General features: G+C 55.6%; 1 protein-coding gene across 2 annotated transcripts in view; it reads right to left on the bottom strand.

The window, feature by feature from the left end:
- NLRC5 (NLR family CARD domain containing 5) overlaps positions 1–13,402 on the bottom strand; it is a 65,298-nt gene that overhangs the window by 36,884 nt on the left and 15,012 nt on the right. Inside the window, exons 2-9 of one of the 2 annotated variants that reach the window (XM_045582841.1) lie at positions 9,914–10,142; positions 8,956–9,009; positions 7,364–7,670; positions 6,586–6,645; positions 5,678–5,746; positions 2,917–4,558; positions 1,250–1,333; positions 1,024–1,107 (exon numbers count right to left, since the gene is read on the bottom strand). In XM_045582841.1, coding sequence (XP_045438797.1) covers positions 1,024–1,107; positions 1,250–1,333; positions 2,917–4,558; positions 5,678–5,746; positions 6,586–6,645; positions 7,364–7,658 — 2,234 coding nt within the window. In that variant the 5' untranslated portion in view covers positions 7,659–7,670; positions 8,956–9,009; positions 9,914–10,142. Of the gene's footprint in view, positions 1–1,023; positions 1,108–1,249; positions 1,334–2,916; positions 4,559–5,677; positions 5,747–6,585; positions 6,646–7,363; positions 7,671–8,955; positions 9,010–9,109; positions 9,161–9,913; positions 10,143–13,402 lie in introns of those variants that run through there. The other variant, XM_036440291.2, reaches the window with a different exon arrangement.

Genomic DNA, 13,402 nt, shown 5'->3' on the forward strand with positions numbered 1-13,402 from the left:
GTGGGATGAGGAGACCCAGCTCCCTGTTCTCAGGAAAATGTCTGGGATGTGCCTGAGGTTCAAGTTCATCAGGGCCTCTTGCCTCCCAGGTGATGAGTGGCATAGGCGGGGATGCAGGAAGTGCCGCTTCCGGCTTCAGCTCTGGCCCTGACTCACCAGAGCCCTGACCTCACATCCCTCGCCTATCGAATGGAACCACAGCCCAGTCCTGCCTGGGTTCCTAGCTGGAGGGGCCGAAGAATGGAAGAGTTCGCGGTGCCTCTGTGTGTGACCAGTCTGGTCAAGAAACATGTTTGGAAGTGCTGAACTTGTTGACATTGACTTCTCTAGTTATCGAGGGTGACCTCGATCTTTTCTCCCATCAGGCACAGCGAGCATGCATGGAGACACCCCGCGGGGGGGGGACAGAGCAGAGCTGTGGTCCAGCTGATGCACCTGCCGGGATGAGGGGTGCCTTTTTCAAATCTCACAAAGGTGCCAAGTGGCAGCGGGCCCGCCAGCGAGCTGCCGAGGAGGTGCCCTGGCCCCAACCTTCTCCAGCCACTCATCTCAGACACAGGTAGGAGGGTACATGTGGATCTAAGTGTGCATGTGTGAGTGTGCGGCACATATGCACACCTTGGAATGGGCATGTATGTGGGGCATGTACTTAAGTGAGCAGAAAAGTGCACGTGTGTGTGTTTCATGCATTTGTGCATGATTGTGCATATGATTCGTGCATTTATGTGTACCCACAGTGCCCACCACCAGCCTACGTACTGCCATCCCCCGGTCAGGGTCACAGAGAGAGGGAAGGGCCCTCAAAATCAACCTCCTTCAAAATGGCCCAAAATATTGGATGAGAGAAGCACTTGTCTGGGGTCTTTAGGAGCCATGAGTTTGGATCCAGCCCCACCCAGCTATTAGACCGATGCCGCCCCGCTCTGAGCCTCATGGAAAACTACCCGTCAGGTCCCACGGAACATGCAAGCCGTGGGCATGGCCTCTTCCCTCGGCGGGCGGACCCTCCTGGAGATCACTCACCTGACTTCTTCCAGGTGTGGGCACAGGGGCAAAGCCTGCACCAGCTGGCAGATGCCTTGGGCAGTGATCTTACTTCCGGCTAACCTACAGGGTAAGCAAAGGCGGACGGGAGAAGTGGGGACGGGAGGGGGTAGGCCCCCACCTGCCCTGCGTAGGGTTGAGGGGAGGGAGGAGAGTTCCAGCATCCCCAGCCGAGGACCCCTCTGGGTTCTGAGTCCCGGCTCACCCCAGCTTCTTCAGGCTCCCCATTGTCGGCAAGCTCCTGGAGAGGGCTTCTGCGAAGGCGTCCCCACACTTCCTGCTCTTAAAGCTGCCACAGGAAGAGGCAAGGTGGCAGGTCATCAAGGCTGGGCGAGGCTTAGAGGTCATGCCCACCCCTCCTCCGAATAAATACAGTAACATTAATAGTAGCTGTTGCCCTAGACTAGGGGTGTCGAACTCAATCAGAGAAGGGGCCAAAATCTAAAACCCAGCCTAAATCGCGGGCTGAATGGTTTACTGAACAGTCATAAACTGTCATTGTGATGGAAACGCAGCGGAGTGCAGTGATGACAGCGCGGTGCGGGCCACATTGCAAGGCCTGGCGGGACGGATTTGGCCCGCGGGCCTTGTGTTTGACACATGTGCCCTAGACAGTTTGGCTCAGTGGATAGGGCATCGGCCTGTGGACCCAAGGGTCCCCGGTTTGATTCTGGTCAAGGGCACATACCTCGGTTGTAAGCCTCCCTGGCCCTGGCCCAGACCCTGGTCAGGGCCCATGCAGGAGGCAACCAATCGATGTGTTTCTCTCACATTGATGTTTCTCTCTGTCTTTCCCTCTCTCTTCTCCTCTCCCTAAAAGTCAATGGGAAAATATCCTCGGGTGAGGATTAATGGGGGAAAATTGTAGTAATTGTTATTGCTGTTGTTGCAATGGTTGTAGTGGCAACAAATACATAATATGGCAGAGACTGCTAACTGTCCACTGGAACCCATCCTCCATGCACGGAGCTATGCCTAGGAAGATGGTTTCTCAGCCAGATGGCATTTCCCAGCCTCCTTTGCAGCTCAGTGTGGCCATGTGACTATGTTCTCACACTGGGATGTGACTGGGAGAACATAGTCACATGGCCACACTGAGCTGCAAGGGAGGCTGGGAAATGCCATCTGGGAGATGCCATCTGGGAGATGTGCCCTATTTCCAGGAGTGAGCTTGACCACACGGACTGTCTAATCCATGACCTCTCTTTTCCTCTCCCCAAGCCAGAGCACAGATGTGCCCCTGACTCAGCTTTGACCCTGCAGATCAACATGCCCGAGGAGACGATGGAGCAGGAATGGGAGGAACCAGGCCCCCATGCGGCCATGTGGAGCTGAGCAATCCCGCTGACCTGGACTCTGAGTGAAAGAAAACGCTGCAGCATTGAACCCACTCTGTTTTGGAAATTGGGTGTGTGTGTGTGTGTGTGTGTGTGTGTGAGGGGCTCTTTGTTACTGCAGCTTGGCCTTTTCTCTAGCTACTACACACATGGAGCCCATGACTGTGTGCCGGGAGCTGTGCTAAGAAGTGTTTTTTTCATGCATCATCTCACCTCCCAGGAGGCAGGTTTTATTACTGATTCACGTGAGGGACGGAGACACTCAGGCTGAGAGGTTAAATAACACGGAAGTCACAGAGCCTTGGATCAGCGGCTCCAGCCCATGGCCATCCGGGTCCCACAAGCAAAGGAGATCCAGCGGACCCCAGAGGCCCCGGTGAGGCCCGGAGCTCCTGACCGTGTCACAGGCTAAGGGACCAGAAGGGCCCGCCCTCCCTGGTGCCCACGATTCCTCTCCAGCCTCCCGCAGTGGCTCTGCCAGCGTGGAGGCCTTCACGCGCCCAAACGTCCAGCTCCCCGCACCCCCCTTCCTCACCTGAGGCTCTCCACCTGCCCACAGCCGGCCAGGGCCTCCGGGCAGCGGGGCTCCAGCGGGCAGCCCTCGAACTCCAGGTGGATGGGGGCCTCCCGGTGCCCCAGGACGTTGGTCAGGGCGGCCAGGTCGGCGTAGCTCAGCAGGAAGTTATGGAAGGACAGCTGGCCGGGGAAGCTCCGGGCCACGAGGCTGGCCAGCTCGGGCTCCTGCGTCTCGCCCACACAGTGGCACAGCTCCACCACCTTCGGCCCCGTGTGCCTGCGCGTGGCCAGCCTCCTCAGCGCCTGGAGGACCGTGGCCTGCTTGGCGCGCACCCACCCCTCGCCCTGCTCCGCCAGCTGCGCGAGGAAGGGATGGCAGGCGGGGGATGCCAGGCCCGCCAGGAAGGCGGGGAGGTGGTCCCAGAGGCCCAGCCTGGCTTTGGTCCGCAGCACCCAGCGGGAATGGAGGGTGACGTGGCGGGCGAGCGTGTCTTCGTCCACCGTGGGACTGGCCATCAGGTGCAGGGCAGCCAGGAACTCCTGCAGGCTGAGGTGGGTGAAGGCGTAGCCCGTCTCCCGCTGCCCGGGGCCCGTGCAGGCGCCGAAGGAGGTCAGCAGGCCCAGGGCGGCCCCGAGGGCCATCACGGAGGGAGGGATGTCCGTGGCAGAGAAGATCACCTTCCCGGCCTCCAGCCCGCCCAGGGCCACCTTCCCCAGGCCCCTCAGGGCCTCGGGGGTCCAGTGCCCGCGGGGGCTCAGGGCGAGCACCATCTGCACGTAGGTCTGAGTCACGGTGGGCAGGAGGGCCGCCGACTGACCCGGAGACATGCCCGGGAGCAGGTGGCGGAGGCAGAGGCAGGCGATGCGGCACAGGGCGGGCACCGCGCACATGCTCCGGAGGTGCCCGTTGGCCCGCAGCTCCGCCAGGGCCGCCTCCCGGGCCGGCCGGTCGCCGAAGAAGCGGCCCACGTACTCCTCCACCCGCGGCCCGTCGAAGCCCCACAGGTGGACGGTGGCGGCCTCGGCGGGCAGGCAGTCCGGCAGCTTCCCCGGCCGCGAGGTGGCCAGGACCCTGCAGCCGGGCAGGAGGGCCCCCCGGCACAGGCCGGAGAAGAGGGCGAGGGCCGGGCCGGGCGCCCCGGGGCGGGGGTCGGGGTGGAGGGCCTCGTCCAGCCCGTCGAAGACGAGCAGGACCTGCTTGGCGCTCCACTCCAGGAACTGCAGGACGGCGTCAGGGTCCTCCTCGGGACGGAGGCCCAGGTGGAAGAGGAGCTGGGGCAGCGTCGGGGCCTCGGCCAGCAGGTTGAGCTGGCGGAACTCGAACAGGAACAGGGCCAGGAAGCGGTCCAGCTGGCCGGCGGCCCACCTCTGGCACAGCCAGCGGGCCAGCGTGGTCTTGCCCGTGCCCGCCTTCCCCAGAAGCACCATCACCCGCGGGCCCCTGTCCCCGGCCCCGGGGCCAAAGAGGTCCTGGAGCCTCACGTCCGCGCCGTCCTCTGCGCCCTCCCGAGCGCGGAAAGGCGCCGTGGCCCGGCTCCACTGCAGGATGGGGGGCACGTAGGCCTCGGGGAAGGCGAGGGGCTGCCCTGGCCCCGGGAGCTGGCCGCCATGGCGCTGCTGGGCCCAGGTCTTCAGCTGCTCTAGGTACCTCCTGGCCAGTTCTGCGGGGGGGCAGGGAGATGGCATGAGGTTCGAGAGGCCTGCCCTCGCCCCCAACCTCCCCCTCCCAGGACTGGCTGCTGAGACCCTACAGCCCAGCGGTGTATATGTGGGGGGCGGGGGGGGGCACGAGGACCCAGGGGAGGCACTGCTCCTGCCGAAGCAGAGACTCTGGCAGCTGTTTCCCCAGGTGGGGAGGTGGGGGTCACGGCTCTCTGTTTTGCAACAGCTCGGGGGCCGGTAGAGTTTTCAGTACGATGGGGAAAGGGGAGCGGGCCCCTCCTTTGCAGCTTCTTCTTTTTTCTTTTTTGCAACTTTCTTATCAGAACCACCTCTTCCTGCAGGATCTGAGGAATCTGTGCCCCTCCCCACCGGTTCAGCTCTGTAATGCCCCGGGGGCAGGGGAGGGCGGGTGCTAGCGACCCCGGCACTGACCAATCAGAACTGTGGGAACTGGGCCCCCCCATGGTGCCAGGTACTGGCTTGAGACTGGGGCCACTGTGGTGGGGGGGGGGGGGGCGGGCAGTGGGGGAGGGCCAGCGGGAGCCCTGAGGTGGCAGTCTGTTTTGTATCCTTGTGCCCCGTGGGGGTTGGGTCTCCCAGCTGGTGGGACAGCTGGCCTGGCGGGGAGCAGGACTCTTCCTCACAGCTGATGGAAAATGAGGGATGTGCCGTCTCTCCCAGTCCCCTGGCCAGTCCTCCTTGCCCCCATGTCTTCTCCCCGTGTGTCTCGGGGCTCCCGCTTTGGGGGAGTTCTCCCTGGCATCCTGTTTACCTCTAAACCGGCCCCCGAGGGCCCAGGCCCCCCTTCCCTGGGGCCCTCAACCCCGAGGACGCGGGGTGTCCCTGGAGGCAGCGAAATGACAAAGCTGCACCCTGTCCTTCAGGGCTGCTTCCTGCTCCCTCAGCTGAGTCATCTCTGGGGGAGGCCCCACTGGCCAGACTCCGCCCCCTCCTCTGCCCACGCAGGACCTTCCATCCTTCTTTCATGGAAGCCTGGACTACAGGGAGCCACTAAGCCCCTGGAGGCTCGTGGGCAGGGGACAGAGTCTGGGATCTGTGTCCTGGCCCCAGGGCAGCCCAGTGCCTGTGTTCAGGTCCCGCCCCACCCGGGCACCCACCGAACTGCTGCCTCCTGAGCTGCTTCCTGCGGGGCGAGGACCCGCAGCTCTGGTGAGGCCGCTTGAGGCCTAGAAAAAACGAAGGACAGCGTAAGGGGCGAGGTTTCGGGGCCGAGGAGGGAGGTGCCCAGTATGTTGGGGAGCTCCCTTTCACCCACAGGAGGCAGGCAGACACGTGGATCCACACCCAGGGGCTGAGTGAAGGCAGCTCGGTGATCAGGGCCAGCAGGGACCGGGGACCGGGACAGACAGTCTGGATTGGTGGGGGGGCTGGGGTGACGGGTGAGATGTTTCCTGTTGGAGCTTGCTGGTACTGCCGTGCGTGCCTCTAAGTGAAATGTCCCCCCATCGATAGCAATGAAGGTTCTGAACCCACTGTGAGCATCGCAGTCTGTGGTGAAAGACCGAAAGCTTCTCCTCTACCATCAGGAACAAGACAAGGATGCCCACTCTCACCACCTCTATTCAGCACGGTCCCGGAACTACCGGCCAGAGCCATGAGGCAAGGAAAACAAGTAAGCCGAAACCGGTGTGGCTCAGTGGATAGAGCGTCGGCCTGCGGACTGAAAGGTCCCAGGTTCGATTCCGGTCAAGGGCATGTACCTTGGTGGCGGGCACATCCCCAGTAGGGGGTGTGCAAGAGGCAGCTGATCGATGATTCTCTCTCATTGATGTTTCTAACTCTCTGTCCCTCTCTCTTCCTCTCTGTAAAAAAATCAATAAAATATATATTAAAAAAGGAAAGAAAAACAAATAAAAGGCCCCTGATTGGAAAGGGGCCGGGGACACAGGCAGGTGGATCAGGGGCTGAGGGAAATGGCTGGGACCAGCCAGTGGCCTTCTTTGGGTTTGACACAGGAACCGAGCATGCTCACCACCCCCTTCTGTTCCCCGACCCCAGGCCTCACCCAGGGGGAGCTGAGGTTCAGGCTGGCTTTCTGCACCCATTTCCGGAGGACCAGGAAACCCTGGGAGAGAGGGGGGGGGGATATAATACACATGGGATGTGCTGGGACCAGCACTGATGGCTGGCTCAGGGCTCACCCCAAAGGGTGGGTCCCCAGCAAGAGAGAGATCAAGTTTACCATCAGCGATCTGTGGAGGGCACAGCTTGGTGATGAGCCGAGAAGGCAGCTGGGGACAGACATGTGTGTGTATGTATAGGTTTGTGCATGGCCGGGTATGTGTGAGCGCACATGTATGTAGGCATGCATGCAGATGTGTGCAGGTGTGTATGTGCCCATGGTGAACCCTCTGCATTTCCTGCACGCTGCCTTGTGGTGGAGGCGTAGAGTGAGTTCTCACTGTCTCCACACAGCGCTGTGAAAACAGAAGGTGCCCAAGAAACGCCCCCGGACCTGACCAGGTTCAATGTGCAACTAGCAGCACAGGTCAGAGGTCTCTCCCCGCGCCTGCTTCTGACCTCCTTGCAAGAAGGAAGCTCCGGGGCATGATGGGCTACTTGGCATTTCCTCTCTGCAAGGAGTCACCCAGCTCTTTCTCTCCTTGTATCCTGCCTCCCTGGACAACGGGGATGGTACCCGGTGGGAGGTCCCCAGCTGATGTGATGGCAGCAGGGAATTTGCCCTAGGACGTGTCCAGAACCATGGAGTTGTGTTTCTGCCCTGAGACAACTGTGTGACTCACGTGGGGCCCATCTTCCCGGAGCCCCTCTGCACCCCTTACCGTCTCCGTGGCCCCAGGTGCTCATCAGCCGCACCTCCAGCTCCAGGGGCACATCCAGCTCCATGCACACGCAGTGGATGAACGCCCTCCAGGTGACCCGGCCCTGGCTGCGCAGCTCCCTGAGCTGTAGGAGGACCCTCTGTGCGGGGCCTGGGCCCTCGGCCCTGGAGCCCAGGTCCATGTTGGGGAGGAAGAACTTCACCTTGGCATTCAGCCATTCTGGGTGATCGCTGAGCAGACTCACGAGCTCACCCCACTGGTTCTTGGTGCCCAGCTTGAAGCTAATGGGGTCCATGAGGAGCTGGCCCTGCAGGGACAGGGTAGGCAAGTGAGCTGGGGGACAGGTGAGCTGGGGAGCAGGGGAGCTGGGGGACAAGTGAACTTGGGGGGATAGGTGAGCTGGGGGCAGGTGAGCTGGGGAGTAGATGACCTGGGGATAGGTGAGCTGGGGGACAAGTGAACTTGGGGGGGATACGTGAGCTGGGGGGACAGGTGAACAGGGGATAGGTGAGCAAGGGGATAAGGCAGCTTGGGGGAAACCAACTGAGCCTGTGTCCTGGCTCTGAAATGGCCTCGTTCACTCCCTGTAGACCACATGTGTCAAACACAAGGCCCGCGGGCCAAATCCGTCCCGCCAGGCCTTGCAATGTGGCCCGCACCGCGCTGTCATCACTGCACTCCGCTGCGTTTCCATCACAATGACAGTTTATGACTGTTCAGTAAACCATTCGGCCCGAGATTTAGGCTGGATTTTAGATTTTGGCCCCTTCTCTGATTGAGTTCGACACCCCTACTGTAGACGGTGCCCTGGGAATGGTCCTTCCCATGGACCCCTCGATGGTGCTCTCTGTCTGAGTTAAGCACTTGTCTCCCCAAACTGGCCCTCCCCTTGTTCCTCAGCACTAGAACCCCTGAATATCCCCTCATCCTCCGGAATAGACTCTGTTTCCAGCCTTGCGGTCAGATGCAGCCAGGTCATTAAGTGTTGGCCAACGGGATGTAGTGTTGTGTATCCTTCTTCCTGTGGCTGGAAGGATGATGTGATGGCTGAGCCTTGGGCAGCCATATTGGGCCATGAGGTGGACCCGAACAGGTTCGATCTGCAACCACAGGGACTGGCAGTCCTCCAGCTTGTGGCTGCTGTTTTAGACGGGGCCCAGGAAAGAGGACCATGCAGAGCAGAGGTCCCAGTGGATTTGTAATAGACAAGAACTAGGAGCAGGAAATAAACATTTGCTCTCTTAAGACACTGGGACTTTGTAGGTTGTTTGTTACGCAGCATAAACAAGCCCGTCCTGGCTGATACACACTCACAATCAACCTTCAGCAAGTCCCTTCCCTGTCTGGGCCTCAGTTATACCCTCTATCAAATAGGTTAGATGCTATCGTAGGCCCTTGCTGATTTTGTGTCCAGTGATGTTCACTCTCATGAATGGTGGCTAAATGTAGGTTTGTTGTATTGTGGACAGGCCCATGGGGCCAATCTGGGTAGGGAGCTGGGGGCAGGGAGATGGCATGTCCTGGCAGTGGGTGGGGGAGGAAAGGAGTGAATGGGAGAAACAGAGAGGAGGCAAAGGGGAAAGGTCACCTACTTGGCTTCCTGGTTCATCCTAGACGCTCTAGGGTGTCCGTGGAGACAGTCCATACTGTGGTTGGAAATAAGGGAAAAAAGAAATAGCCAGTTTCTCAGTGGCTAGAGCATCAGCCCTCAGACTGAAGGGTTCGATTCCGGTCAAGGGCACCTACCTCGGTTGCAGACTCCATCTCTGGCCCCAGTCAGGGCATGTGCAGGAGACAGCCTATCAATGTGTCTCTCCCACATGGATGCTTCTCTCTGTCTCTCCCCCTCCCTTCCACTAAAAATCAATGGGAAAAAAAGACAGAGAGTTAGAGGTACTGGGGATACTAATGACATTTCTTCAAACAAAACTGTCAAATTCTAACCGAAGAAATGGAGAGAAGCAAGAGCTCTCGGGAGATCCGCTAGCCCCACCCTCTGGAGCCTTAGGGGGTCTGCCCTGCTGAGGAGTGGGCAGAATCCTGGGCATCTGAGTTGTGTGGCTCTGGAGTGGGAGACGGGGCACACCCCCACATTCCCCCAACACTGACTGGCACCTCCTCTTCTCCTGACTCCCAGGCCCCCCCCCCCCCCCCCCCCCCCCCCCCCCCCGCGGCTCCTGGCAGACTCAGGGACAGACTGACTTTCCCCTCGCACCCCCCACTGGTGCAGAGCCCTCCCTGCACACGGCCTGATGAACCCTTCCGGCCTCCCCCTGAGGACCCCCCGAGACCCTGCCCCCCCCACAAAGGGGTGCAAGCACCCCGCTAGACATGGCGCACCGCGGACATTTGCTGAGCTCCCCCGGGACCCGGGCTCCTACTCGTAAAAGCCAGGCTTGGTGCTCAGCTTGGTTCTCCCCATACACACGCAGGCCCAGCAGAGGCACCACACACTGCGGGCTGCTTTGTGGTTCTAATCAGGTTGTCCAGGGCCAGTCTGACCTTGGCCTGCACCAGTGTCCCTCCCAAGAGGCCCCAGAGCCAACATACCCAGGGGCCAGCTTCAGGCAGCATCTGAGTAGGGTCCAATCAGCTTCGCGAGTGGCATGTCCAGCTGGAGGCACGACGCCCTGCTGACGTCTTTCCCGGTGTCCCCAGAGGCTCACTCCACTCAGGGCTCCGAGGATCAAGATGTGGCCTTGAGCCTGCCCGGGACTCAGGTCCGGACTCCGTCTTCCAGCGCCTCCGGGGCTGCTGATGAGCTGGGGGACAGGCAGGCCTGTGAAGAGAATGAGAGGGAACACTGTTTCTACAGTAGGAGGATTTAGAACACAATCTAAGCCCTGGCTGCTTTGGCTCAGTGGACAGAGCGTCAGCCCCCAGACTGAAGGGTCCTGGGATCAGTTCCCATCAAGGGCATGCACCTCGGTTGTAGCTCCATCCCTGGCCCTGATCGGGATGTATGCAGGAGGCAACCAATCACTGAGACTCTCTCACATGGATGTTTCTCTCTGTGTGTCTCTCCCCCTCCCTTCCACTCTCTCTAAAAATCATTGGAAAAATTTCTTGGGTGAGGATTAAGAAACAAAATAAGAGGTAATTAAAATAAATAAAGAAAAAGAATAAAACTAAATTTAATGCAAGTCATAAGAACCCTCAGTTTCAGTAGATCTACACAATGGAATATTATTCAGCAACAGGGGTGAGCCACAAAAACAGCAAGCCCCAATGTATATTAGTAAGTAAACTCAAATTTTAAAGGCTGCACACGTGTATGTTTTAAATGTGTGTGTCCTTGCATACACAGAGACCAGCTCTAGGGCTAGGCGAGACACGTGACAGGATTATCCCCTTATACCATACTCTTGGACCACTTTGTACCATTTGAGCTTTTTAAAAGGTGTGTTTTGATTTAAGTATGTGTGTATATATATATATATATATATATATATATACACACACACACACACACACACACACACACACACACACACATATATATATATATATATATATATATATATATATATATATATATATACACATACATACATACACACACATACTCCCAGCTGACATGGCTCAGGGGTTGAACGTTGGCCTATGAACCAGTAAGTCACAGTTTGATTCCCAGTTAGGGCACAGGCCCGGGTTGCAGGTTGGATCCCCAGTGTGGGGTGTGCAGGAGGCAGCCGATCAATGATTCTCTCTCATCATTGATGCTTCTGTCTCTCTCTCCCTTTCCTTTCCTCTCTGAAATCAATAAAAAAAAAAAAAATAGAGAGAGGACAAATATATGATACCTTAATTAATAAAGAAATTAAAAATATATATATGACTATTTACATTAAAAACTAGAGCAGACATTTCCTCAATATGTGAGGAAGAAAAATGCGTGATGATGATTAAGCACAGACATCACCAGCAATGCCTGAGAGAAATGAAAGTTCTCACACAACTCGAATAGTAACTGAACGGACTTCAGAAGGCAACCAATGAGGATAAACATCCACATCGAGTCTGACAGACAGAGGCTGAAAATCCCAGTAAAAAAAAAAAGTAATTTCTACATCTGGAGGATCTATCTTATTCTACTGTTTAGTTTACTGTGTTGTGTGTGTTTAAGGGACAAAACTATGATTTTACTAGAACTGCGGTCTCACTAGCTGAACACATGTAATGAGTATTTGCTAAGTGCTTTAGTTAGCCTTTCTATTTTAATTCTCACAACTACTACTCTTGTTTGCCTCTGGTGCACCTAAAAATTTTCTGGGTCTACTTGACCAGTGTGGCTCAGTGGTTGAGCTTCAACCAATGAGCCAGGAGGTCATGGTTCTCTTTCTAGTTGGGCACAATCCCCAATTAGGGGTGTGTGTGTGGCATCAGAAGGCAGCCGATCCATGATTCTCTCTCCTCACTGATGTTTCTATCTCTCTCTTCCTTTCCCTTCCTCTTGAAATCAATAAAAATATTTTAAAATAAATGAAATATTCCATAAACACTTTAAAACATATTCTTTTTCAATGAAGAGGGATTTTTTTGTCTCACAAATTATACCAAGATTTAAATGTAAAAAGTTAAACTAGGGGTGTCGAACTCAATCAGAGAAGGGGCCAAAATCTAAAATCCAGCCTAAATCGCGGGCCGAATGGTTTACTGAACAGTCATAAACTGTCATTGTGATGGAAACGCAGCGGAGTGCAGTGATGACAGCGCGGTGCGGGCCACATTGCAAGGCCTGGCGGGACGGATTTGGCCCGCGGGCCTTGTGTTTGACACGTGTGAGTTAAACCATGAAAGTATTACAAGAACATAATCACTTTACAACAATTCAGAAAGCTGTATCTTTCATTTTTTTATACGTTTCCTGCATTACATTTCACAACTAAAAAGTTAAAATGTTTTAAATGCTGAAAAAGAACATGTGGAAAGGTCTTAAAAATAATGCAGAGTAGAGAAGACCTAGCCAAGCATGACACAAAACTCAGAGATCAAAAGAAAAACTGGATGAAATTGACCAGATATAAATCAGCATTTTCGTATTGACCAGGAACACTCCTTTTTGGTGAAAAGACAGATGACAGACTGGAAAATAATACCTGCTGGCTATGTCACAAAGGTGTAATGTCTTAACATATCAAGACGCACTACAAGTCAATGAGGAAAAAAGTAACAACGTGATAGAAAAGTGGGCAAAGAACATGGACCGTTTACCAAAAAAGGAAATACAAATCGATCTGCAGAAGGTGAGAAGATGATCAACCTCACAGGAAATACGTTAACTAAAACAAGGGACAGCATTTTTCAGCCCGTCGGCTGGCGAGGATACTCCGTGGGAAGGTTGTGAATTAACTGGCATTTTGAGGCGTTGCTGTAAGAGGGTAAACAGATACAACCTCCACCTTCCAACAGATCCCACATAACCACACCTGGCAGTTCCATGCCTCGGGATTTAGCCCGTAGGGATTTTCATAATTCATAGAGTCACATATGCTCTAGTATATCTGATGTGACCTTAGTTATAAGGCCACATCAGATATACTAGATATAATAAGAAAAGACTGGGGAAAAAACCTTAACTAATTGGTCATCAATGATGGTGTGTTTACACACTGAAACCCTACGCAGCCTGTGAAAAACAAGCAGCAGAACTAAGTGGAATGGCGTGGATCAATGTCCAAGATATATTTCATTAAAAAGAAAAAAAAAGAAAAAAAGAACCAGGGCCGAAAGCGGTGTGGCTCAGTGGATAGAGCATCAGCCTGCGGACTGAAGGGTCCCAGGTTCGATTCCGATCAAGGGCATGTACCTTGGTTGTGGGCACATCCCCAGTGGGGAGTGTGCAGGAGGCAGCTGATCGATGTTTCTCTCTCATCGACGTTTCTAGCTCTCTATCCTTCTCCCTTCCTATCTGTAAAAAAAAATCAATAAAATATATTAAAAAAAAAAAAGAAAGAAAGAAAAAAAAGAACCAGGGCAGAACAGGGTATAGAGTAAGCTGCATTTGTGTAAGAAAAAAAAATAACTGTGCATGTTTCT

This window comes from Pipistrellus kuhlii, unplaced genomic scaffold (genome assembly GCF_014108245.1).
Source record: "Pipistrellus kuhlii isolate mPipKuh1 unplaced genomic scaffold, mPipKuh1.p scaffold_m20_p_17, whole genome shotgun sequence".
NCBI classification, from domain to species: Eukaryota; Metazoa; Chordata; class Mammalia; order Chiroptera; family Vespertilionidae; genus Pipistrellus; species Pipistrellus kuhlii.